Source organism: Monodon monoceros, unplaced genomic scaffold (genome assembly GCF_005190385.1).
Source record: "Monodon monoceros isolate NGI ecotype Baffin Bay Population unplaced genomic scaffold, NGI_Narwhal_1 Super_Scaffold_10, whole genome shotgun sequence".
NCBI lineage: Eukaryota > Metazoa > Chordata > Mammalia > Artiodactyla > Monodontidae > Monodon > Monodon monoceros.
Genome location: NW_021703766.1, coordinates 38,573,855 through 38,598,079, shown reverse-complemented (window position 1 = coordinate 38,598,079; position 24,225 = coordinate 38,573,855). Strand labels below are relative to the sequence as shown.

The window sequence follows — 24,225 nt, the reverse complement described above, 5'->3', positions numbered from 1 at the left end:
AGGGGGATCAGTGAGGAAGTACTACAGACTGGATGTTTTGTCCCCCCAAAATTCATATATTGACATCCTAACCCCTAATGTGATAGTCTGGGGAGGTGCTGAGGTCGTGGGGATGGAGCCTCATGAATGGCATTAGGTCCCCGATTAAAGAGACTCCAGAGAGCTCCTCACCTTCCACTGTGGGAAGTGGGTCCACAGCCAACACTGAATCTGTCGGCACCTGATCTTGGACTTCCAGCCTCCAGAACTGTGAGAGAGAAATTTCTGTTGTGTATGTACCAGTCTATGGAAAGCTGTGACGGCAGCCTGAGCAGACTGGGACAGAAAGTAACACCCGCTGCAGAAGTGGGTCCACAGCAGTGCACCCACAGCCCTGAGACTCGGGTATCTGGGCCTCCCAGGCACCAGCGGAGGGACAAAACCCCAGGAAGCCTGGAGAGACCTCACCTTTATGGGGCAGGTGTAAGGACACTCACCTGGCCTCTCAACGTCCTCAGCTGAGAGCTGAATGAGTGAAATTCTGCCTGAATCCCCTTGAACCTTCACCCCAAGCCAAGGCGTCCTTGCCTCCTCCCCTGTAGATCTCAGCATTAGGCATCTGTCCTGCCAGGGTGCAGGTCAGCTCCAGTGCCAGGACCCCCAGGGCCCTGCTCTACTCCTCGCCTGTCCACAGCACCCTTCCTCTCTCCAGCACCCCAGCTTCCCTTCCAAGACCATCTTCTCCATCCCATGTCTTGCTGTTCTCTTCCCACTCCAACTCCCTCCAGCAAGAAGGCCAAGAAGCTGGCAGCCCTCACAGACCCTATCGGGTCCACACCACACAAGCCGACTCTGAGACAAGCCGTGTCCTGCCGTCTGTGCTCCTGGCTCAGTGTGGACACCTCACCCCAGCTTAGGACTCGCTGAGCGGGGAAGGGGATGTGTGCCCTGCAGCACTCTGCACGGGCCAGGTAGCACACGGTACACGGGGTCCCCAGCAGCAGCTGGCCGAGTCTGCCTGCAGCCGGCTCGCTGAGCTGAGGTCCTTCCCCAGCACGGGTCCAGCCACTTCCCTCAGACCAGAAGTCAGTCACTGCACTTCCCCACCCCAACCTGGATCCCCAAGTCCTCTTCTTTGCCCTGAAGTCAGCATCAACCCAGGCTGTGTTAAGGGGGTAAGATAGGGATTCTACTCCAAAGAGGCACGGGACAAGCCTCGAGGAGAATGTTGAACTTCCAATAAAAAGTACTGGAACAAACATATGGACACCAAGTGGGGAAAGCTGTGGGGGAGGGGGTTAGTGGTGGTGGGATGAATTGGGAGATTGGGATTGACATATGTACACTAATATGTATAAAATAGATAACTAATAAGAACCTGCTGTATAAAAAATTAAATTAAATTAAATTTTAAAAAAAAACCAAACAACATACTGGACAACGCTGGCTGTCTTCTAGAATTTCGGCTTCCAGCAAAACCATGCAGCATTCCTGGTTGGGGGCAGTTAAGCCTTTGCCACAGAGCTGCTGCCATGTGCGTCCACTCTTCCAGCATCAGCTCCAGGGACCACAGCTCCCCCTCCACCCGCCCTGCCTGACGGCAGACACTGGGCTCGTCCCTGCGGAAGGATGTGTGGCCCCTCAGGGCGCACGGCAGCCCTCTCAGAGGGCCAAGGTCTGACCCATGCTGAATTCCAAAATGCTCAGACCCCAGCACGTGCTCTGCTGAGGAAAGCGGCCCCTGGCTTCTGGGGAGCCAGTAGCTTGGGATACTGTGAATTAACTCAACGAATCCAAAGTCACAACCCCTTCCCTCAGGCAGGGGACAGTGGAGGCCAGACCACACCCTGCCTTCATTCACTTATGCAAAAGTATTTCTTGAAATGAAGGCAGTGTCCAGTGACAGATGAGTGGATAAATAAAATGTGCTCATCCATACAATGGAATATTATTCAGCCTTAAGAAGGGAGGAAATCCTGCACCTGCTACAGCACAGATGAACCTGGAAGACACCATGCTAAGGGACTAAGCCAGTCACACCGTATGATTCTACTTACATGAGGTACCCAGAGTGTCATATTCATAGAAACAGAGAGTAGAAAGGCTGCTGCCAGGCTGGGGGCAGGGAATGGGGGTCACCGATGAACAGGTACAGAGCTTCAGTTCTGCCAAATGAAAAGAGTTCTGTGGATGGATGGTGGTGACGGTTACACACAATGTGAATGCACTTAATGTCACTGAACCACACACTTAAAAATGGTTAAGATGGTACATTTTGTGCTATGTGCCTTTTACCGCCGTGTCTTTTAAAAAATGTTTACTGAGCCTCCACCGTGTGGTGGGCACTATTGTGGGCAGTGCTGTGCACACGAGTCACGGGTAGATCAGCACACAGAGAACACGATGCTTCCCAAAGGCCTTGAAGATGACAGTACCGGATAATGCTTCCAGCGAGGGGCTGGGAAGTGATAGTTCATAGTGGGGGCTCATGGAAAGGCCACCGGGGGGGAGAGGTCTGCATGATGCGATGGAACCAGCCTGTGAGTCTGTGTCCAGAGCTCACCCCAGAGACAACAGACAACACAGAGGCCACCAAGGGGCTGGTCAGAGAGGAGGGAGAGGGGGGTGCAATTCCAGGCCTTGATACCACAGATTTTACTCCCCACGCGATGGAAAGTCACCGCAGTGCTCTGAGCAGGGAATGGATGCAGGCTGATCGTTCAAAGGGCCGCTCCACCCCTGGGCCGCGGTCCCTGCTCACCCGGCCGCCCTGACAGTCCCTCCTTTCCCAGGCTGCTCCATCCCCACAGTGCTTGCCCTTCAGGAGTTCAGGTGTGTTCCCTCCAATGCCCTGAAGAGCACAGCCATCGACGGTGGCTGTCGAGCCTCCACGGGCCCTGCTCTCCCTGGGAAGGAGCCCACCCCGAGGCATCTGTCCTCTACCTTGTGGGTGCCCACTCCTCCACCAGAGTCTCCAGGACCTTCGCATCGTTCTTCACGGGGCTCATCGCTCAGAGGTGGAAGCATTTCCTCTGCCACTAACCAAAAAAGGTCATTTGACCCCAAAGCACTGGCTTCCCAGATTTCCAACAGAAGCCCGGCAGAGCTGACACATGGTCTCTGCTCCATGTGATTTCCAGGAAAAGTTGCACCGAATCCATAGCTGCCCTGACCCCGTACAGGCTGTTCTCTGATATTTTTTCTTTCTGACTTTATAAAACAGCTGGTAGATTATTTTAAGTTTCAGGAAACGGAGGAGTCCCCTGCCGAATGGATCCTAAGCTCCTCAAGGGCCCAGCGTCCTTCTGGTCTCTGGCCTTTGACCAGACTGACACCCCTCAATGCCTGCTGCTTGTCTGGGGCACCATTCTGAAGACCCCCACCTGCGGTGGGCTCAGTAAGGCTCACCTCCAACTCCCAGGCCTGCGCCCTAGATCATCCACGATGGCCACAGAACATGGCTAACTAAACCCCAAAGTGGCTGCAAGATCGCTTTTCAAGCTGCTGGTAACACAGCTGAAGCCTTTAAACAGTCTGCGGAGGGAGGATGCAGTGCCCACGGCAACAGCTCTACCCCACTGTCCTGGCCCCCAGCAGGCTCACAGTCGGTGAGGCTGTTACTGTGTCCATGAGCTCCAAGGAGCTGGGGGAAGGAGGGGCAGCTGCTTTGAGGCTCGTGGAGGATGGTAATCCAGGGAGGAGGAGTTGGACTTGGAACCCAGGTTGCCACTGTCCCGGAGAGGGGGTCCCCAGGTGCTGATGGCAGACTGAGCCCATACCCGAGAGGAGTTGCCCCCAGAGGGGCACTCACCCGCCCTGAGCCCGTCTCTGACCCCCAGGCTCCCTCATGCCCTTGGGTCCTCCCGCTCCTGGCCGAGGGACGCCTGGCCAGCTCACAGGGACTCACTGCAGGTCTGTGGTGCAGGCTCTGCACTGTGATTTCAGGTTCTTTGGCACCTCGAGGGGGAGTGGTGGGCAGGCCCAAGGCCTGGCTGGCTCCTGGGCAAGCGCCCTTTGTCCCAGGACAGCACATTTCATTTTATTCCGTACAAGTCAACGAGCATCCCCCGAACACCTGCTGCATCCCGTGCCCAGCGCCAGGGACCACGATGGGAACGCACCTGAGGACAGCACAACCCCTGTCCTCTCGGAGCTCTCAGGCCCACTCCACACACGTGCTGGCTGAACTCAGAACAGAGATTCCCTGGATGGGGACCCCAACCTTCAAGCCCCAACTTCTTCCAGGAGGAGCATGAGGCCTCAGAGGGCTTGGCTGTGAGATGCTGGAAGACAGCTCCCACTGCATCTGCCAACTCATAACCCAGGAGCCAGAGCTTCTGCCCGAGGCTCAGGCAGCAACAGGGAGGGGAGACTCCATTAGCAATGCTCTAAGGGGCAGGGCTGGGCTCAGGACCAGCTTCTCTTCCCGCAAGGAAGGCTAAAAGGTCACGATGCTTCAAGGAGGTCAGCCTCCCTACGTAACAGGAGGCCATCCTGCCACCCTCCACACACATCCTTAGCCATACAACACACACCTCAACACCCATACCAACACAGGCAGACACACACAGATACACACATCCCAACACACGCATCTTTACTAACGCATGCATCAATGCACCAACACACACGACCACACACCGCACACCTGACACCTATATCAACACACACCCTGCACACCGTTACATACATCTCAATACACACACCCCTACTAGCATGTGTCAACACACAAACATGCACTCCCCCAAACCACACAGCCACACCAACACATCTGCAAACCCCGATCCCACACACTAACCACACCGCAATGCCCACACACACGTACCGAGCTTCGTATCCCAACTCACCCTCACCCATACACACCAATACACGTACCCGGTGCGTGCATATCCACTCCCAATCCAGTACACCCACGGCCCCCCCTACACCACCACACAGTAATACATCCACCCTCGGCAACTGCATCCAAAAAATTAAAGCGCCTTACAGATACTCACACAGCAACACCAGCCCAAGACGGCACGACCACTCACACACCAAGTCATACCCCAACACAGACAACAAACATTCAGACACACGCTAGCCTCCCGACATACACACACAGTCACAACTGCGTGTTGAATGCTCTATTCCCAGAAGCTAGGGTCAATTTGAACCTGCTAAACCCCCTACACCCACGACAGCAGACTCAGCCCCCCAGCTGATCCCGGGTCCTTCCCTGGGACCACCCTAGGTGGGTCCAGGGCACAGTGACAGCCCAGAGCATTCTGCTCGGCGCGGCCAGTGCGAAGTGGCCGCTTGGTTCAGTTTTTAGTGCCACCAGGAGCGACAACAAAGAACCCGGCAGCCCCTCCTCTGGAAGGCTTCCCAGATGACAACTCTGCCTCCTAATTTACACCTCGGAGGATGGTGCTGACCAGGAAGGAGGAACAGAGGAGCCTCTGCTCTTTCTCTTCATCTACCCGCTCCTCTCTGGAAAGAGTCGGTGGCTGGAGAGAGCTGAGAGCTGGCACCAGCCCTGTGCCTCTGCCTCCTGCCCTGTTCTCTGGCCCACCACCCACACCCAGGCCACCTTCCAGCACTGGCCTGCGCAGGAGGGCACGGAGACAGAAACGGGACCGGCAGAGCGTGGTACGGCTGGGAGGGACGGGGGAACTGAGATTCGGACAAGCTGCACCGGAAGAGAGCTGGGTCCTCTGCACCAGGCCCTGCTCCTGGGGCCCCATCCTCTCTGTCACCCTGGGGACACGGCCGCCAGACACTTGTGACTTGCTACACATGTGACCTTGAGTAGAGGTTAGGGGATCCCTGAAACCGCAGCTTTGGGGAGTCACTTTGAGCCTAAGTGTGCAGCTCGGGCCGGGTCCCAGTCGATCCTCAGCAGAGCTCAGCAAGCGCGGGGCCACCTCCTTCCTTGCTTCTTTTCTGGAAAAGATGCGAGGACAACCTCCCCCGAGACACAAAGAGAGGGAAGGAGCACGTATCTGAGCTTCCCAGAGCCTGTCCTAACAGGGCTGATCCTGGCCAGTGTGGAGCGGGAGATGGGGCTGGCGAGCAGGGCTTCTGCTTTTGGCTGCATTCACCCCATCCCCAGCACGACCCAACAGTGGAACTAAAAGGCCAGAGGTCAGACAGACGTGGCTAGAATCTCAGCTCCACCACTTCCTAGCTTTGGAACTCAATACAGTTTCCACGGCTGTTGACATCCTCTCCTCCGGCAGACTGCAGGCTCTAGGACACTGAAGCACAGAGAGGCTAAGGAGCCCTTGCTGGGTCTCACAGCTCCTGAGGGCCAGCACCATGACCGTGACGCTCTCCACTTCCTGCAGCCCTGCCAAGTCCGCCCCGAGGTGGGGAAAAGCAAACCCTGAGCAGCACTGAGTGAGGGGCCCTGGCGGTGCCCCTCCGGTGGCAGGACCCTGTCTCCAGGGCATGCAGGCGCCAGACAGGGATAGCCGGTGGGAAGGGGCCCGGTGGGAAAGGAGCTAAAAGAGGGTCTTCCCAGCCCCACCGGGCACACCGGGCCCCTCAGAGATAACACGACCTCACTGCCTGCTCGAGGCTCAAACACAGACAGACAAGAAATTCCCAAATCCTTAGAATCTACAAACCCTAGTTCTCTGCTCAGCGGACCAGACCCTTGAAAGTTACCCTCAGGCCGTGGAAACATTTGGGAAGGGAGAGGAGAGGAGGGGAAAAGCAAGATGAAAGGGGTCTCTGAGTCTTCTAGACTTCCCCACCCCCACCTCCCAGGCCCCGGGTAGCGGGGGTGAGCTGCCCAAATAGCCCAGCAGGTGGGTAAAGCCGGACTGTGTGGAGGTCAAGCTCTGGCTGAAGTATGTGCTCTGCCCGGAGCCGTTTCTTAAACATTAGAAAATGCACTTGTCTCTGGCTTATGATTATGATGTTTTCATTCACAGAAAATAAAGGGCAATTGAGGTCTGATATGTACCAGAAGAAACTGTTTCCACACATTCTCATAGTGAGTCTGTATTTAGTTCATGACCCATCATCCAAAAAGAAAACCGGCACTGTCTGCAGGGCCCACCATCCTCTACTGATGCTGGACATTTTGACGTATGAGGTGGGTACAGCCCTGCCCCCCTCCCCCGACCCCCAATGACTCACCTGATCCTCTGTGGGACAGGTATGGACAGTTCTGAAGTCAGGTTAGTTTGGGTAAAATGCAGAGAGCCTCTTTCCCAGTGTACATCCGACAAGCTCTCACAGGCTCTACCTGCAGGGTCCGAACAGGAGTCCACACTCTACCTGACACCTGACTCGTGCCCTCCCCCTGCCCAGGAACCACTGGCAACAATGACAGGGTGGTCAGGGCAGGTGAGCTGGAGCCGGAGGCCTGCCCCTCACTCCCTGGTGTGGAGCTCCACCCTGCCTCTTCCTGCTGCCCCCCTCAAGGCTGGCCCCTGGTGTGGGGTGACCAGCTGCCAGGACGTACATGCCACAAAGCTGCGAGCCCCGACAAGCTCCCATCTGGCCCCCTTCTTGGCTTGAGGGTTCGTCCTCAAAAGCACCAGTTGGACTCTCCCCAGGGCCTCTTCTGCAGCAAGAAAATGATTTCAACTCCAGTTCACAGCCAGGGAGAGAGAGGACAGTCAGCCGCAGTGGCTGAGCTGGGGGTGCTTCCCCCAGAAGTCACTGAATTGGCCAGATTCCACAATGGGAAAGAGTTACCTGCCACAGGAGCTACTGAGGTGACTGAGGAGATCCCGTCACCCTTTCAGGTCCCTTGGGAACAAATGTGGACGCCAAGGCAAGTGCGTCTTCTCCAGCCCTGGGGCGGCCCTCCCGTGCACCTACCCCTCTTGTGAAGGACTTGTCCCGGCTCCCAGGCTCTGGGTCTCTGGGCACTGCGACCTGTCCCTATCATCCTTGAATCTCCAGCATCTAGCACATCGCTCGGTGTTCAGAACCTACTTAATAAGCATTTTGTCCTTGAATGAAAAATGAATTAACAAATGAATGAATTTATGAATGAACAAATGAGTCACAGAGTTGCTTGGTGACAGGGAACTACCTTGAGGGAGACAGATTTCAATATAAGCTTACGAGGAACTTTCTCAGTAAAATCCCCAGCACTGGAAGAAATGGCCTCAAGGCTCAGCACCCTCCTGGGTAATACGCATCCGTGCGTCCAGGGTTGCCAGCCTGTGACCTGAGCTTCCACGTCCAGGAGTTTAGGGAAATAATTGTGCAGACGATCAGAAAGATTTAGGTGCAGAAATGAAAAAACGGAAACAAGTTTCCTACCATGCTCAGTAGATCGCTAGAGGCAGATTTTTCCCTTTGCTTCTCCACATTTCTAATACTTCCTCAGGGAACATACTACGTGTATGAAGCTTTTACAAAAGGACAGCTATTACTACAAAACGGGAGTGTGCAAAGGATAGCCCATGGGACAAATCCTTCTGTCACCTGTTTTTGTAAATAAAGTTTTATTGGAAACCATCAAGCCCTTTCATTTTTGGCAGAATCAAGTAGTTACAGAACAGCCCACATGTCCTGCAACACCTAAATTATTTATTGTCTGGTCCTTTACAGAAAAAGTTTGTTGATCCTTGTGTTGAATATTCAATGGAAAAAAAATATGTGACATATATTTAAGTAAAAACTATATCATATAGAAGACTGTGCATGCAGTATGGTCCTTTTTTGTGAAATACATCTTCAAGTGCACAAAAACAACAGGGAAGGAATGGACTAAAATGTCTGCAGTGGTTATCTCTGAGCGGTAAGGGCACGTATATTTAAAAATTATTTTTATTTGTATTTATCTGTATTTTCTTAATGTCTAAGATGAACAAGAATTAATGTAGGAGAAAAATAAAAATAATGTCATTAAACAACAAAAATAGCAACAAAGAAGTCAGTAAATGTCCCTCTAGAAGGAGACCAAGTGGTAAGGGTTTGAAGGTCACTCATACAGGACATTTCAGAGGTGGTCAGGCCCCAGCTGCCAAGGCTCCCCCCACTCAGGGACTATTTTATGTCACACAGCAACTTTGCTGATGGATCACTACAATTTTTCAAGGCAAATTACTTAAAAAAAAAACAACCCTAAAACACCTATTTTCGCAACAAATTTAACAGAATATACTTAGCAATAAAGAGAAACATGTATCTGTCTTGGTCTTCCAGGAAACAACCACTGCGCACATTTTACATTGAACTAAACATAAGCAAGTTGGAAATTTTCCAAAATACCTCTCAAGATGATTGAAGACAACCGAGGGTGTCCGAAAACCACGATGACAACCGCTGAGTTAAGAGTTTCGGGACATTACTGTAACGAAGAGACAAGAGCGCCACGGAGGGGACCTGTTTCATCGTACATCAAAAGGCTTTGGAACTGAGGTCAAACCAGAGGAGAGAAACTGGTGTCCGTCTAAGTCCCAGCCCAGCAAGGTACCTCCCAGGGGAGAGAATGGATCCTCTGTGGCATCCTCTAACCCCAAGGCCCAGAGTAAAACATCACTGTCTCCTCAAGGTGTGCCCTGCTCCCGGCAAAAGCTGAAACGTGACCCCACCCTTTGAAAGCAAGTTACGAGGTAGAGAAAGCCAAGCCCACCCACTACCCACTTCCTCCTGCCAGCACCTGGCTGGGCACCCCCAAGAGGAGGGTCGGACCAGCCAGGGAGTCAGCTTGTGCCGTGCCTCCCACATCTCTCAGACACATGCCACATGTCACACAAAACCCCAAGGCTCACAGCAACAAAGAGGTGGGTCCCCCAAGAAGCTAGGCCCCGGACAACTCTCCCTTGGTGGGAAAAGAAAACAGGCCCGGGCACGTGAATTCCACCCACCGCTGCCCCTGCGCACAGCACAGCTCCCTTAGCGCCTTGGCCCACCCATCAGGTTGCTGTAGGGAGTGTTCAGGCATGCACCGTTTTGGAGTTCTGCAGCCTTTTTTTAAGATGTGGATCAGGGAGAGGATGGTGGCAAACCTCTGTGCTTAGCTCGGCCCTGTTTGTCACCAGCCAGGCCACCCAGTTCCCCCTCTTGCCTCCCAGCACATATTAGAGGCACAATATTCATTTCTTACATTATGTTAACAAGCCCCATTATTACAGGGTTGTCTCGGTAACTAACCAGGACAGTCTTGGCTGGCTCCACACCTTGGCACCCACAGCATACCAGGACTTAGGTGAAAACAGTAAGTAAAATGCAATACAAAATAAATAAATGTAAATACAGCCCCAGGAAATTGAGTGCTCTCCTGACAAAGAAAAGCTACACCAGATCTGGCTCAGAATTAAGTGGAGAAGCCCAGCAGAGAGAAAAGCCACGTGCACACCGAGGAGGACCTGCTTTAGCTACACAGCTCCCAGGGGACCCCCGAGCCCTGCTTAGGTGCCTCGCCGCTCAGGTTTTGCCCAAGAAGAAAAGGCCCAAAACTCTGCCCAAGACCTGCTCCCCTGAGCTCTTTAGGGAGGGCTCACGGCTTCCTGAGAAGGGCTTTCCAGATGGCGCCTGGTGGCAGCAGTGCCAAACTCCACAGCTTAAGTAAATGTTGCCGTCGCCCCGTCCTGCCAGGAAAAGGCATGGGGGACCCAAGGCTCTTCTCAGCTGCTGTGACGCTTGCTTCCTGGAGAGAACAGAGAGCCCCCCACCACCTGCCCCACACCCTGCTGGGGAGCCCCCTTTCCTCAAGCATTTGCGAGCCTCACTGCACCCCCTCGTTCCTCCTCAACACGTCAGCCCGGCCCCCACAGGCGGTGGAGGCGCTGTCACATGCCAACAGAGGAGAGGGAGGTGAGGAACCCAGAAGGGCAGCAAGCAGGCCCAAGGGTCACAGATGGCAAAGGTTCCAGCCCAATCACCACGAATTTGGGGACGTTTACACAAATCTAGTCTCCTGATCTCTGCAGGTGTTTCTCCACCCCTACCATCAATGCTCCAAAACAGCTCGACAGTTATGGGAGTTAGGGCTCACGCCTCTTCCAACCTCACGTGCTCAGAACGCTGCAAAGTGCTTCCCACATGGATCTGTCCCGGGTCTCCCTCTGCTCTCCATCTCAACATCCCCAAGTATCCCAGCGGTCTCCCCCTAGAATCCAGGGGGATCTTGAAGGCCAGTAAAACAGGAGGCTTGTTGAAGCTTGTCCCTGTTTCCACCCCTGAGACAAGGGCCACCTACTAGAACTTAACCCTCTCGGGAGTGTGCTTCTTATAAGGGGGCACAGAGCTCCATGCCGGTGAAGGGATTCGAAGGCACAAGCAGCCTGACGGAGAAGGGGTCTGGTGAGCCCAAGCTGCCCTGCAAACAGAGGCTGTCCCTGCTCTGCAGCAGCGGCCGCTGGCAGTACTGACATGTTGGGCCTACGTTCCCAGGTGCCGGATGGCGTAGCAAGAGAGTGGGTGGATGAAAGGTAGCTCATGACACCTGCTTTTGACCAACAAGCAGAGGCCACACTGTGGCCATTTGCAAAGCAAACTGCTAATTCCAGCCGCAACACACCCGAGGTGGTGGCCAGGACCTGAGCCCGAACCTCCCATTCCAGTTAATGGCAATCACGCAGCTAATGCTTCATGCTCCATTTTGAAAACTGCCTGCTTAATTCTTTGCCTCATTGTAACCTGTCCTTAGCTAATCCGTGTTTTTCTTATTACCATTAAATTTAGATTTCAATGAACGTTTTGTTCCTTGTGTTAACAGGAGTACAGAAGGGGCACACAGTGGGCACCTAGGGCTCCCTGAGCTCTCCGGGCAGGAGCGCAGCATCCGTAGGAGCACAGGAAGGACGTGAAGGTGGGCAGAGTGGGGCTAGACTAAAGCAGGGCTCCAGTGGCCCTGCAGCAGGAATCCATCGCTCAGACAGAAGACGGTGTCCTGGTAATCTGGGAATCCCCAGGAACGTAGAGGAAAGAGGCTTCACTTCTGGGATCTCGTGTCACACATCTTTTATATCACACTCCCAGTCTGAGGACTTTCAGAGCCAGAACGATTTCTCTCTTTCTGAAATGCTAAGTGACAGCACCATCGGGCAGCCCCGTGGAAGTGGGCTTTACAGCTCCGCGCAAAGGGGTGAGAGAGACAGCCAAGGCCCCAGAGTGGCACTCAGTGTTCCCAGGCACAAGACAATCAAAGGGCACAGAGTGACGGGAAGTTTATAAAAAGGAGCTGCTGTCAGGCATCCGACCCCCACACAGGAGGACGGTGAGGTGAACCAGCATCTGAGCGCTACTGTTCCCCAGCTCCAGCACCATGCCCGGTGGGCGGACCGCCCCCAGATCCAGCGGAAAGGTGGGAGACCGGAGGGAACCCACCTGGACCCCTGACCTCTGCCCCATTGGACGCCCCCCAGGAGCCAGCCTGAATCTGGCCAGCCTATTAGCCCAGGCGGGGCCAGCTCCCGGGAGGCAGGGCCAGCCAGCATCTGCCCAGGCAGGGCTTCAGCACACACAGCCGAGCCTCCGTAAATCTCCACAAACACGGTGGCCGCCTGCACACACTTCCACATCGGGACGGAAAGGCTGCATATGGCACTCAGTTTTAACAGCTGAGCTTTAAAAAAGTGCAGCTTTTCATCTCACTGAACCAGCTCCCAAATTAAAGGGTGGGGGAGGGAGAGAGAGGGGGAAGGAAAAAGGGGAAGCCAGAGTGGGCAGGGGGAACCTTCCATGCTAAATTTGATTTACAAGGAATTTCAGACTAGTATCCGCTCAAAATTTTCCCCCTGGAAAATGAAATAATGTTCCCTGTTTGTCATCCCCAAGTTTACTAATTTCAAGTTTTTAATTTCATCTTTTAAAAAATAATTTGTTTTTCTTTCTTCTGTTTTTAATAAAAATGAATGAGTCTATCAATGAGGAAATCACTCACATGCCTTAGATTGGGTTAACGATTTTTAAGCAAATTTTAAATGGGATTATTGTTTTCCAAAGTTCTGCTCAGCAAAGAGATTAGTGGCCACAATGCCCAGGGGGCGTCCCCTGGTCCTTTTAATTCCCTGCCTGGAGGTGGAAGGTGCTGGGAGAGGAACGGGAGGGAGAAGCCTGATAGGGCAGTTTTCCTGGAATTGCCTGGAAACTTTTACTTTCTGTTTCCTCTGCTGATAATGACTGTCTTCGGCTCTGCAGCCAGCTCCCCTCTCTCCCTCCCAGCCCCCTGTTGCTGCATGCCATCCCCAAGCTCCAGTATAAAGTTTGGCTTTTGCAGCAGGAAGCAGCTGGGCCAAGCAACCAGCGAATGATAATGACCTCAGAAATCTGCTGTGCGCTCGGCAACAATAGGGTGCTCAGTCTACTGGAAAATTGTGTTCATCAGCTAACTCTGCTCAGTTACTAATTGACATTGCCAAATATTTTAAGAACAATTGGAATGCACAAGCAAAAAAAAAAAAAAAAAAGATCTTAATCCTCAGACTTAAATTTTTTCTTTTTCTTTTTCTTTTTTTCCCTTCTTTTGGGTGCCCGGATTTGTTTGTGCAGAGCAGGCAGTGGTTATCATGAATGGGGGCAGGGAGGAGGAGCCACATGAGAAAAAGAGGTGGAAAAGAAAGAAAATCTATCATATCACTAGACACCCGGTGTAAATGCAAGGGAGCCCTGGATAAAGGCCTTTGATGCTGTGGTCAATGGGCCAGCACAGGATGGAGACCCAGCATTTCAGGAATGCAGCTCAGGCAACAAAAGAAGACTCCGCAAGGCTTCCAGCCCAGCTGATCAAATAATCCTTGTCCATCTCAAAATATTATACCAGAAGTGGTAGGGGTTAACAATATTTTCATCTTTGCATCTGTTCCTGGCTTTCCGTTGATCATGTAACTTAGCCGACTTTAATGAACAGAGGGTCAACACATTCAATTACCCCTTTCCCACCATCAACACTTCAATTAGCCCCCCTCCAAAATTGTGGGGAATGCAGAAGGTAACTGCCCTGTTGGATATAATGAACAGTATCGTTTCTTAGTACATTAAGTTTTAATCATTCTGACCATGATTTCCAAAGCAAAATCTAAAGAAACAGAACTTTGGTCGTCTTCTGACTCAGGGTAAAGCTCGAATTGGAAGCACAGTCTTAGACGAGGTTTTAGGGAAAGATGCCGAGATTAATGCCATTGGAGCATTTGCACGCAAGCCAGAAATGAGGGAGCATCAAAACAGCTGCCCCACTTTCTAAATGTCATAAAAGAGTAAAATTTATAAGCTGCTGCTTTCCAAATAGTTTCCCTTTGCATTGTACACGGAGGAAGAAATGACATCTACTATGGTGTGAAATTATTGGTAAGTCAAATCAACAACAACAACAAATATAAAACAAAGGGGAAAGATGGGGAAGTGATCTGTATGACTGGTCTTGTCCATTTTCTGTTAGAAAATATGACCTCTCAATTTGTCAAAGGTCCTAGTTTTCACAGTTGATCTTAAGCTTGGTTCTCAGCAGTTTGGAGAGCCAAAGAACAAACACATTTTCTGGTTCACTGGAATCATTTTCACATGTTCACTGATTCAAACATTCTTTTGCTCACATAACAAACAGCTGCATCCCACATTAGCCTAGCCAGTGACGGTCGCCCATCTCGGCAATAACTGTTTGATTGCAAACTTGACCCCTTCTTCGTCTCGGTCTGAGCAAGACATTTTTAAACAGCCACTCCGTTCCAATCCTCCTTTGCAAAGAATTACATCTGATAACAAAGGACGTCTCTGCCACTCATTGTAAGCCTTCTTCTGGAGATCTGTTCTAAGAGGCTCTCTGTAAAAAGGTTTTTTATGATGAATTCAGAACTACTATCATGTTAAGAGCAGCGATTTATAAAGAAGAATTCATTGGTTAAGATCTGAAAAAATAGTTTCTCAGGCCCTACTGACCCAGTTTCCAACAAAAAAAGAATCAAGTGATGCAAATTAAGTTTTAAGACATTGTTATGCAGTCTGAGAAATTTGTAAAACCGTGTTTTTGCAGTTATTTCTTAATAGAAGCCTTAATAAGTACTTCTTTCTTTACTTAAGGGCTTAAAGATTGTATTTTCTCCCCTTCACCTTGCAGGTTTCTCTCTAACAGGTAATAATAAAATACCTATTGTGTCAAGATTTTTATTTAAATGCTTATTTTAATCACACTTTATACAAGCCAGACTTGTTGAAATAACAGGGAAGACTAACCCGATTTGGTTAAGGGTCCTAATACCGGGAAAACCTGAATGGCCCAGGCGTGCGGCTGGTTTGGGCCGCATGTTGGTATGCCATCAATTTTCCTACTTAGTCAGAAAATTATGGAAGTGTCTAATTTGAATATGAAGAAAACAAAGAAGTCAACCAGAAATGAAAGAATCTGTATTCACAATTGTACGATACTTCAATGAGGGAAATAAAAGTGAGAAGATAACCACAATTCAAGTATAATTCTCCTTTGAGTCCCAATCCCGGTTGGTTCTTTTAGGCAAAAATGGGCTTTTTTCAACTGAGTACTTAGAGATATGGAAACAACAGAGATAGGAATAGCATGAGGCTATCACTTGGCCAGAAGGTGAGAAAAACACGGTAAACACGTCATTAATAGAGCCGAACATTTGGTGTCGGAATATTCTGCTGAGACCTTTTCATTTCAGCAGGGCTGGGAGAGGGAGGAAAATCTGTCAGTGTTAACTCCACGTCACTCCAAAAACTTAGGAAAGCCAGTATGCGCTCTGCTTTCTGCCCCAGAAAGGTCCCACATCCCCAAAACCGTGAGATGACACTCCACAGGGAGAGGGGACCTCCTCACAGGAGGCCAGAAGTAATCCCTCCTGACAGTAGGACACCTGGCACTTTGCTGCCTTGGTGCACAAAGATCCATCTCAGAATCCCCGCCGTCAGGCAGTGACACTGGAAAACCCTTCCCTTGGAAGTTTTGGGCAGTGGTCACTCCAGGCAGTGTGGCCTAGCCCTCCGTGGTGCTGGAGTTCCTCATTAAACTCTTCCAGAGCGTCTCACTGAAGTGAATTGCAAACAAGGCTAGGACTCCAGGTGGAGACAGTGTGTTTCATGGGTGTTTAAGCAGTGGCATTAAGTGCTATCGGAATCTTTGGAATGTGCAGTGCAGATTTATGTGTCTTAACAATTCTTTACCGGTTTGTAATAAGCCACCAGACTCACACTTTATTTTAATACTCATTTTGTCCTGGAAGAAGGGTATACTGAAGCATGACAATAACAACACAACTAGGCTGGCATCTACTTAATAAGTGGTGGTGAATTGCCTCTAATACTGAAATATTTATTGAAACTGAGAAGGGAAAAAAAAAGAAAAGGGGAAAAAAACTTTTTAAAAATTACCCTCAAGAGTGTGCTGCCCCATCTTTAACAGTGGGCAATGCAGTGCCTTGAGGTGCCTCAAACTGTCTTTCATTTTCTAGACTTAATGGCTGATTGCAGAAATCAATGTTGCCATTAGTAACAGGGTATTTGTTATGGCATGATTTCCTCTGTTGTTAGGCTGCAGAATGATTACAGTATTAGCGAGATGCTTTCTTTATAAAGGGCTAGAGATATAACTTTCAATTTACTGTCCATTAGTAAGGGGCTTTGGAAATATGAAGGCAACAAGCTTACCTGCTGTTAGGTAGTGATTTTAATTTAGCTGTCTTAGGCTAGTGAGTTTTTTTTTTCTTTCTTTCTTTCTTTTTTTTTTTTTTTTTTCCTCAAACTGGGCCAGGAAGCTTCAGCATTTCACAGACATTTTGATGACAGATTTTCTGCTTTGCTATTTTAGACCCCAAAGCTGTATCGCCCGTGTAGCACAGTACAATTTAAGACATGAAGTCGCGCATCTGTGTTTCAAACCTCTGTGCTTCTCCAAACCATCGGAGGAGAATGGTGTGGTTCTTCAGGTTAGAGGCACCTGAGCCAAGCTGTACTTTTGAAAGGGGGCCGGAGACAGGTTTGGTCTAGGGAGAGGCAGTGAGGGGCCCAAATGACAGAATTATGGGCATACACTTGGGGGGAGAGACGGTGAGGGTCTGAACTTACACATTCACATCCACGGATGGAGCCAAACAGCAGCTCCCGGGTTCCAGGGGTGATGGTGGACAGGGGTCAGGGCATGAAATGGGGCCAGGTAATCACAGGGGAGGGTAGGCTATCCCAGCTGGCAAACGTAACAACCGGCCATCTCCACCACACGGGAGGAGGATCAGCTTACTTTCCTGGTGGCCAGTGTTCAAGGGAAGGTCAAAGAGTTGAAAAGTTAGCCTTCCCTTGAGGCGGGGCAGACAGGCAAGGTCCACATACAGCACAAAGCCACGGTGAACTCAGAGCTGACTCTGAAGGGCAGCGAGGACCCTTCCCCACCGAGGCTGGTGCAGAACCAGGCCCCGGGGCAGGGAGGGCCCTTGCGCCAGCCACCGCTCCCCCATCTCCCCTGGCAACCTACCTGAGGAGGACGGCGAGGAGGGGTGTGGGCTGTCCTCCTGGGCGCTCCCAGTCTGCGAGAGCCCGCCTCCGACCCCGCTCTCCTCAGTGACGTTGGAGGAGCCGGGCGTGGTGGAGCGGCTCACCGACTGGGACTCCTGGTCACTGCCCGAGCCGCGCCGCTCATCGGGGCCCCCGTGCAGCCCGTCCTCGTCGCCCTTGCGGTCCCGCTTGTGGACGCGGGAGTGCACGACCACCTGGTGGTAGGTGCGGAACACTCGGCCACAGTCCGGGCACTCGGTGGGCTTCTCCTTCAGACTCCCGGGACCCTGCAGGTTGTACTCGAGAGCCTGGTGCAGCCCATGTGACAAAAAATCCCGACTGCCTTCCAAAGGGTCGAGCGTATTTGGCAGGTCTCTCTGATTGCCCGCTTTAGTGCTGTGAACCAAATCAGCAGGCATTTTCTGCTTGGAGCCATCTGCTCCCACTAACACGTACTCCCGCTTCTCCTTATCAAACAGAACTCCGGCGTTTGCCAAAGTGTCTTCGTGGTTGCGCTGTAGCTGGTGCTCTTTAGACAAGAAGCCATGCTCCATGGCCATGCCCCTGGCCATGAGCTGCCAAGCCTGGTAGCTGTTCACGGGGTCCATCTCGGCAGCTTTCGCAGCTGCCTGCAACCGCTCGATGCAGCTGGATTTCAGTGGTGGCACAAGGTTGAGGCATCCCAGGAGGGAGTGCTTGTCGCCCTCGGGGACGCCATGGGCCATGCTGGAGATGGGGGTCAGCAGCTTCCCCACAACCTCCTTCTCCTTCACGGGCATCTCGCCTTTGCCGTAAAGCTGGCTGGGCTCACTCAGGCTGGCTTTATCGGAGGCCATGAATGAGCCGCTCTGCAGGCAGGAGAGGTACCTGGAGTACAGGTTGGCGTGGGCCTCTTGGGACATGCCGCCCATGGGCACCGGCACCTCGGCGTCGCTAGGGGACTTGTTCTTCACTGACAGCTTGTTGAGGTGGACCTTCATGTGGTTCTTCAGGAACCAGGGCTCTTTGAAGCGCCGGCCGCAGATCTGGCAGCAGTGCTCGAAGGAGTCTTTGTGCTTCCGCATGTGGCCCTTCAGGAACCACGCCTGGCTGAACACCTGTCCGCAAACCTCACAGCGGAACTCGTTGGCCGACTGCTCCCCGCCGCCATTGGGGCCCTGGCCCTGGGCCGACTCAGCCGTGATGTGGGCCTTCTCCACGTGGCTGATGAGCTCCTCCTCTTGCGAGGCGGCGAAGTCGCACAGCGTGCACTTGTAGGGCTTGTGTAGGATGCGGATGTGGCGGTCCAGCTCCTCCCTCTTCTTGAACTTGCCCTTGCAGAAGGTGCAGCGGAAGCCAGCAGCGGGGGTCGCTGAGTCCTCCTGCACACTGGCCGGCTTGGGTGAGGGCACTGGGTTGGCCACGTCGGGCACGCTGTGGTTGGTGGGCAGGGCCAGGTTGCAGGCGGTCAGCGGGGTCTGCTGGGCGTGCGGCAGGGGCTTCAAGTCCGGCCGGGGCTGCAGCAGGCTGCTCTTCATCTGCTTGTCCCGCAGGATGGCCCTCTCCTCCAGCTCGTGCAGCAGGCGGTTCTCCTCGCGCACCCGCCCGCGCCCCTTCCCCAGGTTGCCCAGCTTGTGGGTCCGCAGGTGAATCTTGAGGTTCCCTTTCTGTGCCGCCCGGTGGTCGCAGTACGGGCACTTGAAGGGCTTCTCGCCGGTGTGAGTGCGCATGTGCAGGGAGAGGATGCTGTTGAAGCGGAAACGTTTGCCGCACAGAGGGCACGGGTACTTGCGGTTTTTGCGGGCGTCGTCCTCGATATCGCTCATCTGGGACATGATGCCCAGGTTCTGCCCGTTGAGGAACTGCTGCAGGTCCACCCGCCCATTGAGGCTGGTGTCCACGTCCCGGCCCAGCTGGTTGGCCAGGAGCGCCATCTGACTGCCCATGGGCTGGCCACTCATGGGCACGTGGGCCTTCTCGTCGAGGGGAACCGGGGTCTTCTCCTCCGGGTTGGGCCGTGGATGCAGCTCGGGGAAAGCATGGCTGAGCTGGGAGGTGATCTGGTGCAACTTCTGACTCATGGCATACTGGCCGTTGAGAACGGGGCTGCTCAGATGGGGCTCAGCTTCCGGCGCCGCCGAGGACACTCCAAGGCACAGACTGGCTTCTTCCATCCCTAAAAATAAAAAGAGAGTTCAGATCTGTGCCAGGTACCGTGGCGCAGCGAATCAACAGCATCAGCTGGTGGGGAATTTGCATTTCATGCCTTACCTACACAGAATAATGCTAAGGAATTATAGTCAAAAACAATAATAAAAAAATGAATTATTAAATGCCAATTATGCAATATGGCACTGCTCCTCCAATTTGTTTTGGCGATAGATCGTCTTCCTTGTATCTCCTATTTACAGACTGCAATTATTCATTCACATTTAAATTATTAATGTTTTACCACTTTCAACACCTAATAACAAATCAAGGGTCCACGTGTTAAACTTTTCCTCCTCTCCCCCCTTGTAGCACGTGCACCTGTTGGTTCAGTTCAAAGTTTGCCATAGAGCAGAATGGCTTTAACTGCAAGACCAAACTGACTCACTTGGAACTTTTGTTTCTGGTTACTATATTCAATATGTTGGCCAGTCGGAGATTATTTTATGATTTGGCAAAAAAGAAGAAAAAAAAAAAGAAGAAAATCCAACCCAGTGGCACGATATTTACTGGTACATAATAAAACAAGATAATGCTTTGGGAAAAAATAAAGTAAAGGACAGGCTTCCGAACAATAAAAGGGATTTTGCTTTAGTAGCAAAAAGTGCAGTAATATCTCATTAAGCTGATTAGTATGCTGCTTGGAAACGGTACGAGGTGCTGTAACACATGATTATAATCATAAAAATCCTTCAGTGTTTGCAAGGAAGCATTAACGAGGTATATTAAATTTTAAGGAGACTGCAAGGAGCGGCTTTGCAAACCTCAGAGATTAAGATTTAACCCTTATGTTACGAAACACTGTTATTTTGTCATTTGGTAACTGTGCCCATCAAAAGAAGTATAAATTACCTCGTGATGGAATTTTAGTGGATTGTTGAGACTGCTCAAATTTGGGTAGGGGGTAAAGACTTACATCACAGAGCGCGCTTTCCCTGTCCTTCAACTGGCATGATAGCTGCGGCAGGGACTGTGACTGGGCTTAAGGAGATCTCTTATAGAACTAGATAAAAACCAATTAAAATCCAGGGACGATGCCATAGGAAGTCTCAACCAAGTCTGAGTGTTTTTAATAACTTTCCCAATATACAGTAATGAGTACAAATTGTACCTGCAGTATGTATTTTGCAGAAAATTAGAACTCAAAGCTGTTCGTTAAACACTAACACTCAGAGCTGGTCTGCATAATTGGTTTTAATAGTCCTCTCTGCCCCTCTCCAGCCTGTGCAGAATGGCTGAAGCCAGGGCATTCGGGGGTGGGGCAGAGGGAACAGCTCCCTCCACATCAGAGCATGTGGGGAGCTCAACTCTGACAGGCAATGAATCCACGCCTGGGCTCCTTCTATTTCTAGATCTGCCTTCCACTTGAAGGAGTCCAAATTTGTTTCCTGCCACTGGAACAGTTATTGCACATCCATCCCCTTTGTATCCCAATGTTTAGATGCGTTGGCCAGCCAGGTGGTCCAGGAGTACTGCTTAACCCCAGCCAGGAATGATTGCTGGGCCAAGCGATTCCTCAGGGGGACCTGTGGGGACAGAGCTCAAGTGTGGAGGAAGCACATTCAGCCCCGGTGGGGTCTGCTGCCTGTTGGGCTTCCTGCCAGGCAGACCATGCGTGGATGGAGGGTCTCCGATGGGAGACCTGACTTCCTTGGCAAGAAGACAGAGGCTGTGAGTCTGTCTTGCAAGAGAGGAGAAGAAAAAGACATGATGTTTATTTTCAGGAGTGAGAGATACTGCAACCATGGTGCAGGGCTGACTGTCCATGAACTACTATACACACTCACACACACATACAGGCACACGGTCACTTGCAGTAAAAGAATGTTTCCAATTTCCATCTTTTCTATTTTTCTCTGGTGGCAGTCTACACTTAAAAAAAAAAAAAAAAAAAAAGAAACCACTTTGGAGCCTGGTCAGAAAGGAGTAATTTCTCATGGAGATTCTTACATTCATTCAACAAAGTTGCTGAGTTTCCACTGTGTGCCAGGTCCTGTCCTTGGCACTGAAGACGCACTGGTGGACAACAAGACTGTCCAGCCCCAGCACTCATGGCACCCGCTGACCAGCGGGGAGGAGCAGGCCCAGTGTGAGAAGTTGCTGGGGCAGGACTGGGGCCTGGAAGGGCCCTGTCTAGAGCTGTTTCTCCACCTTCAAGCCCCATCCAGCTGCACTGGCTCCTCTCCTGAGCAAACATGGATCATGACCCTGAAGCCACTTGGGAGTGCTCAGAATTCCACCCAAGAGCTCTGTTTGGAAGTTTGGAAAGTCCAAAGCCAACATGGATGGCCCACTTCCAAAGGCTGCCCGGTTGGCCAGCTCAGAAGACACGAATCCAGGAAGATGGGCTATTTTCAGGTTACTGCTGCTGAGCTGACGCCAGTTCGGCGGGAGGAGAGGAAGCTCAATGTGGAAATACAGCAAGACTGCAAATCAGGCTGGATGAGCGGCAGCAAGTTGAAGACCACCCCCCACCCAGTCACGCCGTGCAGGTAACAACAGCTCAACTTGTCAAATAATGAACGTGGGGTGTTTTCAAGTTAGGTTTGGATATGGAATTCTTTTATTATGCTCAAAAAATTTTTTTTCAGAGTCAACAAAGCTTTTTTTAACCCCCTTTAAGCCACCGGTCTTCAGGTGCCATTGTTGAACTCAGCATGATCGAGAATGTGCAAACGCACAGGTGGCTCCTTCCCCGCAAGCAGGTCTCAACTCACATATCCCCTTCTCACAAAGGCCCTCCATGTCCACCTTGTCACAGAAAACTTAATCCCTGCAGCCTCTCTCTACACCATCACCTTACTTTCTTCTTCATGGCACTTACCACTGGGGCAGTTTTCTTGTTGACCCTTTTACAGATGTGCTTTGCTTCCATGCGGGCAGGCTCACGTCTGCCTTGGTCACAGATAAAGCCTCAGGACCTAGAGCAGAGCTGGCTCATTGTAGGTTCAGGACGTTCTAACGGAATGGATGAGTGAACAGACCCTATAAACACAGCCCATAAAAGAAAGCTAACCTGTAGTAGAACCACTTTCACTCCAACTTCATGGGATTCAAATTCAGCTTTTGCAGAAGTCCTTGAACACCCAACAATCCGAATCTGTCAGAGTCAGAAGGGTCTTGGGCTCCCACCCAGAACCTGGGGGTCCAGAAACAGCCAAGGAAGAGCCACACCCCGACACCAGCTCTTTCAACTATACGTACCCACGGTGGCCATCTGGGCTTGGACCACTTCTGATGGCCCAGCTGCTGGCACTAGGAGACAGAGAGCAATCAACCCCTTCAGAACTTGATCATCTATCCTGGGATCCATGGGGGAACCCAGAATTTCAGTAGAGCTAGCCAGCTCACCAGAAGATGCTCTGAGGATTACGGCCCTCAGCTCCTCTAATGAGCCCCAGCAAAGCCTGTGCCGAGCCCCACAGTGAGGCAGGGCCACGCCTGGAGATCATCTCAGAAAGCTCTGTGAGACCTGACACCCTGTGATTCCACGAGTAGGTGCAGGTGTTGCCATGGGTCAGTCATAACCAATGCCAGCTGCTAGACTCAGAGCAAGGAAGGGGAGTGTGAGTTCTTGGAAAGAGCAAGGGGTAATTGGTGTGCTGTCCCTGGGCCAAAGCAGCCGAGGCAGGACGAGCTGGCCCCAGGCCCGGCTTGGGACTCGCAAAACCTGGGTCGGCCCCAATTTCTCCAGGCTTGACACTTAATTCCTCCGGAATTCATTTACCCCTTATCTCAGTCATTCAGTAAATACTTGCCCGGGACCTTCCATGTAGCTGCCCTCAAGGGCCTCTGGGTTCAAGGGGCCACTGCAGGCAAGGCCACCAGTAACAGAGAGGCGATGAAAAGACCCCAGAGAGACTGAATCCGAAGTTTAGAGAAAGAAGAAACCATTGCAGATGAGGTATATAGAGGTGTGTGCGTGTGTGTGTGCGTGCACGCAGAGTATGACCATGTTGGGGGAGGGGCAGCAATTCCCTAAGTGGAATTCCTCTAGCAAGGAATACAAATGTGTACCCTGGGAAACTAAGGGATCACTTGTCCTACTGTTAAGGGATTGGATCCAACTGCAGCCCTAAGAGCTCAGGGGCTGGGAGGTGGGGCTGCCTGCGGGGGGCTCGGCGTTCTGATGGAAGGTGACATTACTCCTTTTCCCCAGCCCTCCCAGAGCAAGCACAGGGAGAACGCCTTCTCTTTGGGACCACGCTGCTTCCTCACAGGCCTGCAGTGAATGTATTTCAGTGTCCCTGGCAGGGCCACCTGCCACAGGACACTCGCCTGTCCTGACAAACGGGACAGACATACATACCCACACGCAGCACTGCCCCGAATGGTCACTAATACCTGGGAGCACTTTATCCCCAGTACCCAACCCATCCTTCATTCCCCAGCGCTGGCTCTGGAGCCATCACCCTGTATTCCAGCAGGTGAAGGACCCACATTAAGAAACCAGGAGCCAGCACAGGGTGGGCCATGACCCTGGGCTTAAGGCAATCGGGCAGCTGGGACCTTTTGAGGAACCTATACAATAACTCATCTAACCCTCTCACTTAGGTAGGAAAACCCTTAGCACAATCAAAAGCAAGTAAACAAACTACTAAACGCTGAGAACAGCTCACTCGGCCTTCGGCTCATGGCCCCAGCCCAAAGCATAGCAGGAAGATC

At 51.7% G+C, this 24,225-nt stretch overlaps 1 protein-coding gene across 1 annotated transcript in view; it reads right to left on the bottom strand.

Annotated features, from left to right (window-relative positions):
• Positions 1-24,225, bottom strand: part of ZNF536 (zinc finger protein 536) — a 153,521-nt gene that overhangs the window by 76,949 nt on the left and 52,347 nt on the right. The window contains exon 2 of the mRNA XM_029208684.1: positions 17,354-19,528. Within this exon, the coding sequence (XP_029064517.1) occupies positions 17,354-19,526 (2,173 nt within the window). The 5' untranslated portion in view covers positions 19,527-19,528. The remainder of the gene's footprint in view (positions 1-17,353; positions 19,529-24,225) is intronic.